This window comes from Anopheles gambiae, chromosome 3, assembly GCF_943734735.2.
Source record: "Anopheles gambiae chromosome 3, idAnoGambNW_F1_1, whole genome shotgun sequence".
Classification (NCBI taxonomy): Eukaryota; Metazoa; Arthropoda; class Insecta; order Diptera; family Culicidae; genus Anopheles; species Anopheles gambiae.
Window position 1 is genome coordinate 24,075,195 of NC_064602.1, and position 15,834 is coordinate 24,091,028.

The window sequence follows — 15,834 nt, forward strand, 5'->3', positions numbered from 1 at the left end:
CGCCAGTCTCCGATGCACTTGTCATAGTTGGCGTCTCATAATTTGCTACTCTACTGTCGCACACTACGGGGTGCAACTTACGGCTCTAACCTTTTGCCTCTCTCCGAAAATGGGCTTCGAGATTGGTTCGTTTTACGTGTGTGTTAGAGCTACTTAATTTTCCATTTATCCGCACCACCACCATCACCACCAGCTGAGGTGGAGTTTATTGAGCGGACCCTCCAGTATGAAGCAATGTAGGTCGGCAACTGAATCACGGCAATTTAGTGGGAAGCCACTAAAAAGCGCCGCTACTGGCATTGTGCATAACTTTTGCGAAGGGAAAACTTTGCCAACCCTTTGCTCTGCTTGCAAAGGTTCTTGACATTTCTGTGCTTTCTTCTGAGTTTGGAGTTTGGAGGAGCTGCATGATGATTTAGATTCGGCACACGTGAACAGATTGAATTCTGCGATTCAGTTCTATGTATGTGTGTAAGTGTGTGAAAAGGAACTTTAATTAAAATCATTCTTCGACGAGTTACTCTTGCTAGTTTACAATTGATGTCAACTCTCAACATTTCTTCGAAAGGCAATTTACAAAGCTTTACAGAACTTTCGGAATCCCGTAAGTTTAAAATCAATTACTTTTACTGTTGCAGCATATCTTGCGAGCTGCAGGCAACACCTCGTGTTGCTGCTTCGAGCGGAATTGGTGCAGCCGGTGCGATGGTGGATGATATATTAAAAATATTTACGCCGCACCGCCGAGCCGGGTATCACGTGCCGACACGCAATGTGGTTTTCGTGGTTAAAACTGGAGCTTGGGGAAACTGGTTCGCTGGGCACATTCCTTCCCTCGGGGCTTTGTGTGTGTTGTGTGTGAGGGCTTTTGTGGATAGTGCAGCGCTAGAACGGACCGAACCTTCGGTGTGGATATTGATTAACGACTGCAACTTAGGGGCCCTTGGTGATCAGGGAGGTTAGCTTGTGTGACCGTGAACTAAACGCTATCGCAGGATGAACATTGTAGGAGATGAACTGCAAGGGTTGAGGTTGAGGTCCCAAGGTTGGGACACTAATTTAAGGTTAATATCAAAGGAGGAAAAATATACTCAATTCCGGATTATATTTAATGAACATTCATTTCTCCATTGTCCATAATTTTGAGCTAAACATGGGATAGGCAACTCATCATCTTTGGCGGCATATTCCTTTGTATGAGTTGATTATCGGATTTTCTTTCGTCGCTAAAGATTACTTCTGCGTCACGATTGTTCCTCAGGACACCGGGCTGTATCAATTCAAGCAATCCGGTGCAATCCGGACCGTCAGCGTCAGTAAGAGTAATCTGGAAATTGGTCGTCCCGGGCCAGCTGATACCAGTGGCAGCTGGATCAAATTATCGTTGTCTTTTACGTCCTTCAGTCGGTGTACATTCTACAGCAGCAGCAGCAGCATTGGGGACTGAGAATGAGGACCAAGATAGTCTGTCTCACGATGACGATGGTTTTGTGCGCCATGTGAAGAGTATCAGTATCATCCAGCACGTCAAAGGATGAGAGTAGCGTAGGGGTTTTTGCTGCTCATATGCTTAACTGTTTTGAAAGACAAGTTATCTTATAGCATCACGTTTTGCATTATAAAGTTCAGCAGTCTGTAGACATTTACTGTTCGGTGAAGAAGTTCCATCTGAAAGGATGTTATTCTTTAAATGACATTAAAGATATGGTTATGGTTCGTACGTTTATGTCATTATGTATTCTATTTTGGATAATGAAAGCAGCACGCGATGAATCAAGATAAGGAGACCAAAATCGTGCCAAATTACAAATTTCTGCATCATGCCAGTGGCTAACCTCATTTGCACCAAATGCACTCTCGCTATCGATTGTTTGTCTTTCATGTCACGCAGGAGCTTGCAATCTTCAAGGAGAAAACCTTACTCTGTATAGAAGCATTAAAAGTATTGAACTTTTAGAAGTACAGGCAAGGACGTCGTGTGTCTGTACTGGACGCTAATCGCTTTTATTGCTTCTCATTCCGATAGCTAGTTGTACCGATGTCAAAATTGTTTTTCGCTGTCGCAATGCATTTGTTCCTGCCTACTGGCTTCCGATCGATCCGATCCCCGCTGGAGGGGTTTTTGATGTATTTGCTGTGCTTACGCCACCATTGAAGCAGACGTCAAACCGCTCCGCGGCCCCATAAACACTCGCTGTAACGGAGTCATTGGAATGTAAACGAATTCAAGTCAATTTGGCGCCACTCTCCGGTCTCTAGTGACGAGCTGCTGAAATAGGTTGGCTGCGTCGATTAACGTCGCTGGGCTTTCTGCCGTCCCTTTACACAGTCCCGAATTGCGTCATGGTGCCACCCGGCGGAGGAACCGTCAGGCTGAATTAACAGAATAACCGTTTATGGTTATATGACAAAGTCACATTTATTGGGCTGGAATTTTTATTCCGTGCCCTCTCTCATACCCTCACGAGTCATTTTTCTCAACGTTGGAGCGAACTTTTCATATTAGTTCCCCCCGCCCTGTAAGGTTGCGGAGTTCACTTTCATGTTTCTTCACCCCTTCATGCAATCTATTTGCCGGCATCAACGCGGGACGCGAAAATGGTTGGTCGGATTCGAAAAAGCACTCTCTCACAGCCGTTATCAACTTCCGGGCGTGTCGCTTCCTCGCGCCTCGTGATACGATGCTGACGCGGGAGGAGGGAAATGAAGAAAAAAAAACACGAACGCGCGGCGTTGAGTTGATTCTTATCAAGCCAACACGCCTCAGAACTGCGGCATGTGAATCGGGCGCAGCTTGCCCATCTATTGCATTCTATTTCTGTGTAGGTTCGATTACGCTGCGTTTGATGGGCTCAGTTTTTTTTAAAAAAACAGATACATTGTAGCAAAACTAAAATTGCTGTCATCGTACAGAGGAAATGGGTCGTTTGATAGTATTAGCTCTCTTCGCTTCCACAGGCGATCGCAAACGATCGATTATGTTCGAGGGGTGTGCAAATAGCGTTGATGCTGAAACCTTGTCGATTGTGTCCAGTGCATCCAGTGAAGTGTGGACATCACACTTGAGATTGTGAGCCCTACAATACGGTGAAAGAGGAGGGAGAAAGAGGACGCCGTGGCGCTGACCTTGATCTTGACGGTTGGCGGGTTGAATTCCTGACAAGCCAGGCAGGCAGTGGTGGTTGGTGCAGTGCAGAGGGAGCAAGAGAAACTTATCAGCACGTGCCCGGCATAGTAAGCTGACGGTAGAGGGAGGCTAGTCCGGCAAGCATCCAGCCCGAAAACAGGTTTCAACTCCCATTCGCTCCGATTGGCGCCCCGGTCAGGTCCATTTCGGAATTTGCACTCGTGACCCACCGGACGTGGAACTATTCGCAACGGTTTGCAGCGTGACCGTGACTGCGTGTATGCATAATTGCAATTCGCGCATCTTCACACACCCACCGCGCGATGGGTTTCAAGACGCTGGCTGGCTAAATAGTTTGCACAGTTGCCACTCCAGCGGGGCTCAAACTCATGTGTTTGCTAACACGGTACCAGTGCTGCGGTGCCTATCCGGGATACTGGGAGGCAGTGCGATAAGGGTCTCGTAGAAGTCTTCTCAAACGGCAGTGTTTAACTTTCAGTGTGTTGTTGGTGTTGGGCTTCTAATTAAGGCGTTGTTATTCGCATTTATTAATCAACAATATTACACCCTTTAATGTAACGCTTACAGCTCATAGGCCCCTAGTGTGTGTGTGAAAAAGTATATTTATAAATCAATCTTAATCCACCTTGACACGGGTGGTAAGTGTTTTGATTGGAGATGTTTGATGATAATCACTGCTGAAGCTGATTACGGGCCCTATTACGTATTATTACGGAAAATTACACTTAAGCGAACCGCGTACGCCCGCGGGGCCTCGTGGCGCGGACTTTAAACAATCGATTTATCTCACCCATTAACACAGCAGCGCCATGGTGTTTGAAATGTATGTTATCGCACACATTCGCTAATTCGTTTGTTGTATTCGTGATTCGTATGGGCCCGGTGCGCTACAATGTAAAATCCCACGCCCAGTTACCGGATTCTTGCTTTTGACATCCTGCCGCACTTGCTAATAAGTTTGGAATACAGTTTGGACAATCGACTGCGGTTTCGATCGCTGGAATTGCGGACGATGTGTGGGAAAACTAACAGAAACGAACGAACTGTCCTCATCGAAAGGTAACACACCTGTTTTGGGCCGGTTCAGCAGCTTGTTGTTGTGAATCAATCAGGCAGATTCTAATCGGTTGCTGTGCCGACAGACGGCCGTCTTTGGGGATGATGTATTGCTCTCGTGGGGAGTGGCGGGGATTTATAAATAACCGAATGCTACAGACGTACAAGATAGCAGGAAATCGTTGGAATGTGATGCGAATCTGATACCAGGTTTTGTGAAAGGTGTTTAAGAGCGATGAAAGGATAATCAAGATGGTTGTGGTAACCCTTTTTTAGATTATTTATATACCAAAAGTATCATCAGCATGAGCTGATTTCTTTCTATTCATGCTTTGGTGCCTCAAAATGTCGTCCGTATTGGCAGGTTCGGAAGTTCAAAGAATTGACGTTCTTTGCTCTACTATTCGATACTGAGGAATTGATACTTTCAGGCTTTTCTAAAAGCCGTCTATACTTTTTGGATTTATTAGGGCGCTTCCACACAGCCTCAAAAGTTCTTAAAGCTTTAGGAATTATCAAAGTGTTTTTCCGAATCAAAGCTAGGAAGATTGTCCACACCGAATGCAATTCTACAGTAGGATTATTGGGTTATTTATAGTACAGTAATGATGTAAGTACGCTTCTATACGCAACTATTCCAGACAAATAAGACCCCGCTTTACAAAGGTCCAGCAGCATTGCTCGCCGCGGCACGACTCATCACAGTTAGCCGGCCCGATATGATCTTAATGCAATTGCAAATTGAATTGCATTTTTGCACCCGCTTCTATGGATGGCGATGGCGGCTTTTGTCTCACATACCTCACCTTACTACGCCTACTGGCCTACACTGCCACTGCGGGAGCTGGCCGCGAAAGCTGGCTGCGGTGGAAATAAATTGAAAAATTATCATACCTAACCTAGCGCGGCTGCTCCGGAAACGATGGGATGCATTCTTCAAATGCACCTAGAGAGAGGGAGAGAGAGAAAGAAAAAGAGAGAAGGGACAAAAAATAGACTAACGAATGCCACTTTCCACCAACGCGTGAGTCTTTGCTGGTAGAATGTAATGCAAACAACAACAGCAAAACCCCTTTGCGGCCAACCTCCCCAAGTGAACGCGGGCGCGCGCGCGCCAGTACGGCGGAGTGATATGTCCACAGGGTTCGTCTCCCCCCAACCCCCGGTCAGGGCAGGGAGTGACAGATGGGTTGTCTATTGTAATACAATGAAGTCGTTTATTGTCGTCCGTTTGTCTGGGATATTTTATTCGTCCTCACTCTCTACTATTCCTCTTGCTGCCTGCGTGCTGCCCTGGTCGTCTGAACAACCAAACGGTGGAGCAAAAACAAACTCCAGAGCGCCACAAAGAGTAACCCCACCGTCCCTAGGCAGCAAAATGTCGCGCGAGCTGATGGAAGCACAATTTCCTAGCGAATTACGTCGCCCACTGATTTATTGAGCGAAACAATACAGGGGAAGTAAAAAATAGATTTTACAGGCTCGGGGGCTATCGGACGTCCATCTGTCAGTGGCAGCGCCGCGGCAGTAGTGCATATGACGGGCCAGTGCTGCATCGAGCTGCAGCAGCCGCACGTTGAGATATGCGCCACTGGTGGTGGAGGAGGATGTCGTGTGTGGCACGTGTTGTTTGCGTTCCGCAGACCCGGGCGGCTTAGCGCAAGCGGGCCTCTGGTTTGCTCTGGTGCAGCACTAAGTAAACAGCCATCTTGCTTGCTGCGCCGCAGTAGTTGATGCCGGTACTGAGCGCTGGTGCCGCGGGGAAGCTTAAGGTGCTGTCCGGTACACGGGGCAACATTGTGGTCGGTATCGTGAAACTGTTTTGTCTCACGTTGAGATAACTAATGCCGCTCCATTTCCAATTAGGTCATACGGATAACGATGGCGTTGTGCTGCATCACCAGCAGAGACTGAGAGAAGTCGTGAAGGCTGGGCTGGTGTTGTAATGGAAAATTAATTGGAATTAGTTCATTAGTTGTGTAATTTGTGAAAAATAATCCTTTTGTCCATTGTCCTGAAACAATGATCATTTTATCGAAGTTGTGTAGAAAACATTTAAAAAACAATGTCCTAATAATTCGATTTCTTTCTTTTAATGATGATTCTAATGGTTTTTCATATTCTTGTTTTTTTCAGTATCTTTCTAACTCGTCCAACCGATCAGAATTAGCTGCAATTGCTTCAGGAGCATCTGCCCGTCGTCATTACGCGAAAGGATCCTAAGAAGAAAACCCTTGAGAAACCGTTTAAGGATTATTGGTTCATCTGAGCTAAACACTTCCGGCGCTCCTTTTCCAAGTGTGTGTGTGCGTGTTTGTGAATAAGTGTACGTGTGTGTGTGTGTGGACTGCACAACCATAGCAGGCGAACGGATTGTGCATGCGGCCCAGTGTTCCATTCCTGCACTGTGTCCTCACTGTGTCACGAGCGAGGACGATTGTGCTGCGCGTGAGGTGGCCGTGAGGCGAAAGTTCTTGGTTCTTGGTTTCAGGATCTTGCACTTGGGAGTGTGCCCGTGTGCCCTCCCACATCTACCACTGTTGACAGCTCGACACCGTACAGCGGGAAAAGGGCGACGATGGCTGTGACGTTGAAGCAGGAGGTTAATTTATCGCGCCGTGCCTGCAGGCCAACAACCACCAACAACGACGACTGTTTGCAAGAGCAGAGGACGCTGTTGACGACGCCCACCGAAGAAGGGTCGTGGCACAACGACACTTGCTACGGTGGCGGTGGTGCTAACAGCCGCTTGGTGACGGTACCAGCACCCGCAAAGGAACTCACGGACTCGAGTCGAAGTGGTGGCCTACCATCGTCGTCGTCGTCGTTGTCGTGCCTGCTGGCTACCATCGTGATGTGGTGTACGGGTCAAGTGTTATTAAAGCTACGCCAGGCCGACCAGGGTGGCTGGCGGGAGGTGCAACAGCCGCCGCGGCTTAGCCGACTGTGTATATACGTAGTGTTCTGCAGTGCTTTGCTGTCCCACAATGCCTTCGTTCTAGCTAGGCCAAACCTAAGCGCACCGGCCAGCGGCGAAAAGGTGGTAAGTGTTTTTTTTTCTTTCTCCCAGCCGTCCAAGCGCTAATGAAGATGCGTGAAATGTAACAAATAACGTTTGCTGGTCCAGTCGCTGTTAGGAGGGGTATGAGAGATGTCGCAGGAGCCACCGGGAAGTAGATCAATATAGTTAACGATACAAGACGATTGTTTGCTTGTTGAAAAGTGGTTTCAACAGAGACATTTTTCAGTCCCCCGTACAATCTTCTTCACACGGTACACATCAAAGCATCCAGCAGACTTGTTTCGAGAATCCTTGGCCTGGATTTTAGGTTGATGTTGACCTAAAAGATGTTCTTGTGCAAGTACGACTATCATTATCATTTTTGGACGTTGTCAGATTCTATCTTACGAGCGTACAGCAGCGGCAGCAGCGCCTGTTATCAGCACTGACGTACACGTCTGCAAAGCTTCTTCACGCCAGTAGTTTGACGACACGAAGATGGTAGAGTTCTCCCGTTATGCCAGGCTCGTCGACGTCGACGAGATATCTGGTGCGGACAGGTAGAAACTGTTGCTAGCGTCATAGCCTGAAACGCCATTGACGCCATTTATAGCCCGATTATGCAATTTTAAGGCTTGTCTGCCGTGACTTGTCTCCCGTTAAATGCACTCTCATCATGCCGACAACGAGTGCCGGGAATTGGAGTTGACTAATTGAAACGATTTCTTCCGCAAACCGATAATAGCTTTGCCTTGTGCGATGTATTTCCTACTGGGAACCCTAATCCAAATACCATGGTGTCCACCAAAACCGAACAGAGCTAGATGGCAATCTCACCCCGTGTTGTTTACATTCGGCTTGTATTTGTGTGTGCTTAGCAATCCAGCCAGGGCAAAAAGATAGATAAAGAGCTATTTGCGCCAATAAGAGATAGAGAATTGCTGTTTCCGTCTCGTGCAGAACGCGTGATGGACAGACGCGTCAATGGACATCGAGTCTCCGGGTCACGGAATGGCCCATATTTCGAACGATAGCTGGACTACCCTACCACCCAACACCCCAGAGTACGATGATGAATGCATATCTGATAATGCGCTTTGCCAGGCGACAGGAACCGGGCAAATCGTTGCTCGGTTGCGTGGTGGTGTTGATCGATGAGGTTTTGAGTAGTATTTGGGGCTAGATGCGGAGTCACATGTAGGAGATAGGAGGGCCCACGGCTTTTGAAACAGTTATCATTTTGGGTATTTTCCCTAGACTAAAAGTGACATTAGGAAATGACGCCTGATAATCAAAAATCACACGAACGAGCAATTTGTTAAGGAGAACGACGATACAAGGAATTGTTTTTCAGAGATAATTAATTGCTGTTAAATTAGTGAGTGCACAAGATAAATAATAGATTGATGCGAATTTCATTAATTATTTGGACTCACATTTTCAACTTTGACAACATGTCAATTGTTGGATAAGCATCTCTAATAGACGATTCGTTTTTAGATATTGATAACGAAGCAAGAGAGGAATTAGATACGGTTTTCTTCATCTTCTTTTTGGTGGAGCGACTTACGGGAGTTCCCCTTTAAGCCAGATTGAAAGTATTCTGTGGCTTATTTCGGTACATGAATTTCATAGCCTCGGTACAATGAACTTCAAAGACCGGCTTTGGGAGTTGAAAGTTAATCCCGGTCGGCACTGTAGGTGTCAGTGCGTCTATCCAACAGACTATCAGGATACCTGCATACCTCATGCATAACTTCATTGTTTGTATACTAACCGTGTTTAAGGGTGTAGCTAGATAATGATCTCAAATTCCTCACCTGGATTGGACCTGGATGTAATCAGAATATTTCGAGAAGCGAAAAACAAAAGTTCTCATTTTTCGCGTTAATGACTGCAGTTTCCGTTTGCGCATCGCACACCGTTTTTATCTGTATCCTTCTTGTTCTTCTTCCTCTTCTCCACCTGCAGCCGGTCGGTCAATTATCGCCCCTGGATCTGGCGTTCGATGCCAGCAGCGGATCGCTAACGAGTGCGAGTCAATTAAAACGTTCTGCCGAGGCGGCGGCCATCATCGCATCGACCGCACCGTCCGCGGACGGCGGCGCTGGCCACGAGGCGGAGGATACGGCGCTCGGGCATGGCCGGGTCGGCGAGGGCGAGGGCGGCGAGCACGGGGGCGAACACGTCGTCGAGCGGTATCCCGTATCGCAGGTGGACTTTTCCCGCGTCGAAACACCGTTCGTGATCGGCGTCTGGATTCTGTCCGCCAGCATAGCAAAGATTGGTAAGTCCATCCGTTGCACTCGGAGAGCAAAAGGGATTCTGTTACTAAGTATGAGCGTTTCGTTTGGGTTGGAGTTATCGATTTCTGTATTTTTTTTTTGGTTTTCGTTTTCTGCTGTGAATTACATGCTGTTAAACACTGTTCACGGCTGCAGGTTCTAGAGAAATGGTACAACAATATGTTTTTGTTGTTGTTGTTGCTGTTCTGTTGCTGGATAAGAGCAATTTTCCTTCCTCAGCTGACGGCCGTCTGATTTCTGCGTCTGATGGTTCAGGGTCGGTTATATCGAGTCAGCAGTCATTGCTTTGTTATGACTAACTTTCAGCATGGTTTACTCCAAAGATTGTGCTCTTGCGTTTCATAACATGTTAAGCGTTGACTCTGCAATACACTAAATAAACAATCACACAACTTCTGACTCAAAGGTTTCTTCGGCCAGCTGGTTTCAAGCGAGCATCATTGCTGTATAGAGCTATGTAAATATGTTGTAGTTGCTTCCCTTGATTAAAAGAAACGGTTGGCTTTCTGGGATTTGTTGGAGTATTCATAACCATGAGTTAGTACGGCTTGTATGGATTCACGTGGGGTTTCAATCCATTACGTTAAAGTAGGACATCTTATGTTGAAAGATTGTGAAATATCGAAAATTTTATTCTCGTTGCAGCTTATATCAATTACGTGTTACTAAGAAATAATAGTGACCAGAGTTTTCCAAAGAAGTTGTTTACATTCTCGTCAAAATTCCCCCCATGAGCCTTAAGGTACATGATAAGACCATGATTAGTTGAATGATGATTCAATGAAACTAACTCATTAAATACAGAGAATCATAACATCTCCTGCTTTAAAGTATTATCTACTTTTCCACGTACAGAATCCTTTCCAACGAGAAAATTGCGTTGCTACGCAACAACAGCAGTTACGCGCAAAACATGTAACTGGCCTGCTCATTCCTCCAACGCCGTCAACCTCATTCTGAGAGTAGTAAAAATAGCTCTTGTTGGAACCATTTCGGACGACGGTTTTCGTTCATCTCTCCAAAGATGTCGCCTGAAGCTGCCCTTTGAAGCGGCAGACACACTACTAATGCTAGGCGGCGTATATGGCTGTGTATGATGTGTATTTTTTTTTATTATACTTACGATTACCTCTCAGTGACTTGCAAATCCCGATCCAGACGATCGTTCCGTGTAACAAACAGCAAGCAAATAGTCGTACATCGTTTGCAGACGAGGGAGGATTTTTTATTGATTTTTATCGCCTTTTTCTGCTACATTTATAGCAAGCAGATGCAGAGGAAATCTGTTTAAAAGAGCACTTTTACATGTTTGTGATACTGATAAACACATTTAAACAGTAGGTTGTTAAATGGTTTTTTATTTTACAATTAAATATGACTAAATGACAAAGCAGTTTTTGTCAAATGTTTTATTAATATCAACAAAGCTAAAAATAATCGTTTTTTCACTGTAAACTCTCAATAACCTCACTCCAGGAGAGATTATGTTAAATTTATTTTGCCAATAAAACATAAAAAAACACGTGTGAAAACTCTACCACGTTGTCTGGAATTTGCGCAAAGCAGCGGCCTATTTCAGCATCCGTTGGTGAAGTGTAGCACACTTTAAAGTAAGGAACACCCATTCGTCGTCCTAGATGGGGAGAAGCAGCACGCAATATTTCTATCATAAAAACCAATTAAGGCCACTGACCGGATGATGGAACGGGCAGCCGAGCCAGCTCGATCTCGCATTGAATTGGCATCGTTAGCTCTCGCATCAATTCGATCATTGTTTATTAATACGAAATCAAACTGAAGTGTCGTGCCAGTTTGGTGTTATATTTTCCACCGACACGCAGGCAGCTGCCACCGGGGGCGGCTATGTGTGGGCTGCACGGCGGTGAAATGCATTTTTAAATTCCATTTGCAAACACAATCACAAATCAGTGCCTGTTCAAGTGCAATTGAGTACTGTTGTGTGGGTACTGTGAGTATTCGTATTGAAAAACAGAAACCAAGCAGATGTGAAACAGCATCATAGAGATGGATGCATGATGGCTGTGTGATATCTTCGTGAATGGTGGATTAATTCAACCATAAATATGAGTTTAATGTTAAAGAAAGGCTCAAATCAGTGGGATTTTTTTTTCAATTTATTTTGTTCCCTGTTAAAAGACGTAGCTTGTATCAATCGACAAATGAATCATATTGATTTAAAAACCTTATAGGCTTATTTAATCCCTTACGGTAAGACATAAATCATCGATGTCTTATCAGAATATCGCGTAAGCTGTTTGCCAAACATTAAGCCAATTAAAAGGCCACGTTAATTTTACCTTTTTTTCTCCCGCCCATCTCGATACACGTTCCACCACCACCCGGGACAGTTTTCAATGCATCATTCAATCTTGATTTATTTTGTTTATCTGGTGATGGTGGTCGTGGTGTGGCATCCATCTTCCAATTAGTGTCCTGTAAGAGGAATGCCAGCATTTGCACCACGATTGACGTTAGCTGGTGGTGGTGGTCCCGGTTAATGATCGTTTTTGCAACACGGTGGGCCCATTTTGGTGACCGTTCGAGAGACGAGAGACAATTCAAATACGACTGTTAAGAATGCATAGATCATCTCACGATTTCTATGCCTGTCATCATCATGCAATGCACGATTTCCGATCGGGGTGTTGTATAACGGGCCTTTAAAGGTGTAAAGGCGTCGTTTTGTTTTTAGCTTTTTTGTGTGTCGATTCTCGTTTTCTGAACACTCTGACAACTGTTAAATCTAATTTGCGTCGTGTTGTTTTTGTTGAACATATAATGGTGTCTTCTTTTTTGTTGTGTGAATGTTGCGAAGTTCGTGCGAATAATTGCTTGATGGTGGTTGATTATCTGTTATTGGTTTGTGGAGGACAGCAACGTTTCTGACTTGCATTAGATTGCGGATGGTCTTCGACTGTAGAATAAGACAAACATAGTTACATATTAACAGAGTTTTAGAATGTATAGATATTGCTATCATTTAATAGTTCGATTAAAATTATATGTTTGAGCAGTAATTCTTTTTTTAACTTACAAGCTTTGGTTATAAGTAGAGTATTCCCTTGCCGGTCTCGTAGTACAGTCGTCAACCCGTACGACTTAACAACATGCCCGTCATGGGTTCAATCCCCAAATAGACCGTGCCGCCATACGTAGGATTGACTATCCTGCTATGGGGTGAAATCAATTAGTCACTGAAAGCCAAACCCACAAGAGGTAAAGGCAGGCCTTGACCGACAACGGTTGTTGAGCCAAAGAAGAAGAAGAAGAAGAAGAGTACTCCCTTGCCATGCGTGACCAGGTTGCGATATTGCTGGTAAACGCTGAAAATAGAGATTAACCAAAGCAACCCAATGCTTTTTATAGCTATTTGATGCTCTGCTATAATCCATGGCTGGGTGGTCTAGTGGTAGACGTTTCGGTTCCTGTGGAGGCCGGGCGTAGTTCAAATCCAATATTGATGCCCTCTTCCGTGGCAGGTAGAAGACAAAAAAAATAGTTCGTTATTTGTTATGCTAAACAGTTTTATTTGACAATACGGAGGAAGTAACAGCATTATTCCTGAATAATATGAGAAGTAGTTATTCACTAAAAAAAATAAGCAATTGTGTAAAGTATTCAATTCAGATCGTTTGGCAATGAACCAAATTTATTTGCAATAAATTATGAACCAATTGGTTAAATCTCAATTTCGACACTGATGCGTTTCTTGGAAGAAGAATCAGTTGCCGCGCGATCAGTTGCGAAACCCCAAATTGATCAGCGTGTTCTTCGTGCACAACAATACAGTAGAACAATTCTTCACACTTTAATCAAATTTCAATCAACACCAATCAAAGCAAATCTTTTGCAACGATTGCTTTTAACGGTCGCGCAACGGTGCTTTGAACGCGTCGTGGTGTACCACGGGTGCAGATATAAATTCCATAACTCATCCAATACGCTTAATAACCCTACGCTAGATCGGGCGCAGGTCTCTCCCAGAGCCGTCACTTTTATTTCCTCCAATTAGTACCGAACCTACTCTTCCCTTCCATTGAGTGTAGGGAGGAGGAGTGTTTTGATGTAAAGTGCGCAACACTCGTCGGGTCGTTTAATGGACTCTCCGGTCCGACTAACCGCAAGCTCAGGGGCTGACCGCCCCTGTCTCGGTCTTGGTTGTCCACTTGGGGTTCCGGAATTGTTTTCGAGCTGTGTGCCGAGCCGAGTAGATGATGATTGAAATTGAAAGGCAGCAACATGGCCGGTATATTGGCATATTAACGCATAGTTTAAGGCGGCCCGAATCCCGCAGGGTGGAGGCCGTAGTGATTTGGGATGTAGTTGGGCTTCAATTTCACGCCATATGCTTCGCTCAAGTGGGGTGAGTACACGATCCGATGAATCTGGAACTTTCATCCAGCTTGTACCGGTGGTGTGTGGCGAACCGATCGAACCGGGGATCAGTACTGCAAGTCTGGTGCCTGCAACGATTGGCAAGGACCATGTCCCATCATCGACTTGATGAGTTAGTGGCAGAACATTTTAATTGCTTTCCATCTCAACACTTGGTGCTCTTGGTGACTTCAATCTGTGGTTCAATCACACTCCTGACAACGCAATTAGATGCTATGAAGGCTCTGTCATAGTGGGATGTATCGAGGCATATTGCGTGTTATCCTTTTAAATGAACTCATTATTAGTATCCGTGGTTATTGAAGCGATACCCAAATTGTAAGTCTATCGCATTCAAACAAGTGTTATTGATTTGTTTTAACAGTAAATGATCCACACTATCAACGCTCGTTATCATCATTTATACAATTGTCATGTACTTAACATGATAAGTCGTGCTTTGAAATAGAGATAAACGTTAATATTGTTACTGCATTGTTTGTTACTTACGGTATACTCTAACAGGCGATTAAGGCCGCTTCATGGCGGCCCAGTTGCGGTATGCATGATGAATATTAAACTGAAACTGTTTTCACGCTCAGCAATTGGCACCTGCTGCTATCTCCGTTCTGAGGCTTCGGACGTGGGCGGAAAAATTTACATCTCGTTTGTTTACAGTTTCGTGCACCGTCGCCACTGTCGCCGCAAAACATCTTCCAAACGGCATTTCGTTACAGAACCGTATCTTTTCGCCGAGCCGTTAACTCAATTGCTCACATCAGCGGGCTCAATGCTATTAGTTACCGAGCGTGAGCCACCGTTCTACCACCGTCGTGCCGTTGTATAATCATGGCATCATGGCAAACGATGGGGCCACTTTTCCGTCGTTAAAACCGACCGCACACAGCTGAGGGGTGATGCTGATACTGCTTTGTTATTTTTATGTCACTGTTTATCACGCTGGCGCCTATTGCAAAACGGTGCACTGGTAGTGCACGCCACTTTACCACCACACCCCGTACGTGAGTAAATGCGGGAGAAAAGCTCTCACGCGTGCGGGATCAGTGGGCGAAGCTGGATTGTGAACTATCGAACAATATGCACTTGAAAAAAAGGACTTAAAGCTCAATCAAGTGTGCTTTCACCCATGCTGTGGGTGCTGTAGCTGGAAACCATACGGGATTATATGGGGCTCCGTACGCTATGTGGTGTGGTGTGGCCGTTGCAGAGCAATGTACGAAACTGAAGAACTCTGGAACACCGTACATGACGCGCTAAGATCAAAACGTTGTCGTCCTTAATGGGGATGCTGTGCCACTGTGGTGCTGCTGTACTGTGTCGTTCTTCCCTCTTCGATAGTCTAGCCTACTTGGATTGGGAGAACTATCTGAAGTAGGGAAAAGGGTGCAAACACATGAGAACACTGGCACTAACACAACGATATGTGAGGTGGCAAACAAAGCATAGGTCAAGGACTATTGAAAAAGGAATACAGTTGTAAAGGTTTATTTGTTGATTTGTCATTTAGTTTCTTGCTTAGGCTTGCTGGGACACTTACTTATATAACAAATCCTTAAATTTGTCTATAAACTTAGCTACAGCGATATCAATCAGCAAACGAGATCAATCGACTTCAACGATGTTGAAGTCAAACAATCTTTGGTATTTGTTGAAGCTTTTTATCATTTGGTTTATAGGCGCATTATAGGAATGTGCAGATCTTGAGAACGTGGGTCTTAACTGCTCACGTGACCTTAGAGGTCATTCAGGAGCATAGAAATTCAGCATTTCTAGAGGATAGGGAGAGTCTATGTCTCCGCTGATTAACTTCGCGACAGAAGTAACCGTCTGTTATTGCCTGGCGTCTATGCTCTAAGGTTTGCAGACGAAGAAGCATGCTCCATGACAAGTAATCTAATTGTTGTGAT

The 15,834-nt window shown here is 45.1% G+C and overlaps 1 protein-coding gene across 29 annotated transcripts in view; it reads left to right on the forward strand.

Moving 5' to 3' along the window:
• LOC1279995 (sodium/hydrogen exchanger 3) overlaps nt 1-15,834 on the forward strand; it is a 56,911-nt gene that overhangs the window by 14,982 nt on the left and 26,095 nt on the right. For 22 of the 29 annotated variants that reach the window (XM_061660032.1, XM_061660042.1, XM_061660052.1 and 19 more), the window contains exons 2-3: nt 6,341-7,247; nt 9,177-9,492. In XM_061660032.1, coding sequence (XP_061516016.1) covers nt 6,783-7,247; nt 9,177-9,492 — 781 coding nt within the window. In that variant the 5' untranslated portion in view covers nt 6,341-6,782. Of the gene's footprint in view, nt 1-3,290; nt 4,208-5,903; nt 6,007-6,340; nt 7,248-9,176; nt 9,493-15,834 lie in introns of those variants that run through there. The other 7 variants (XM_061660053.1, XM_061660033.1, XM_061660029.1 and 4 more) reach the window with 7 other exon arrangements.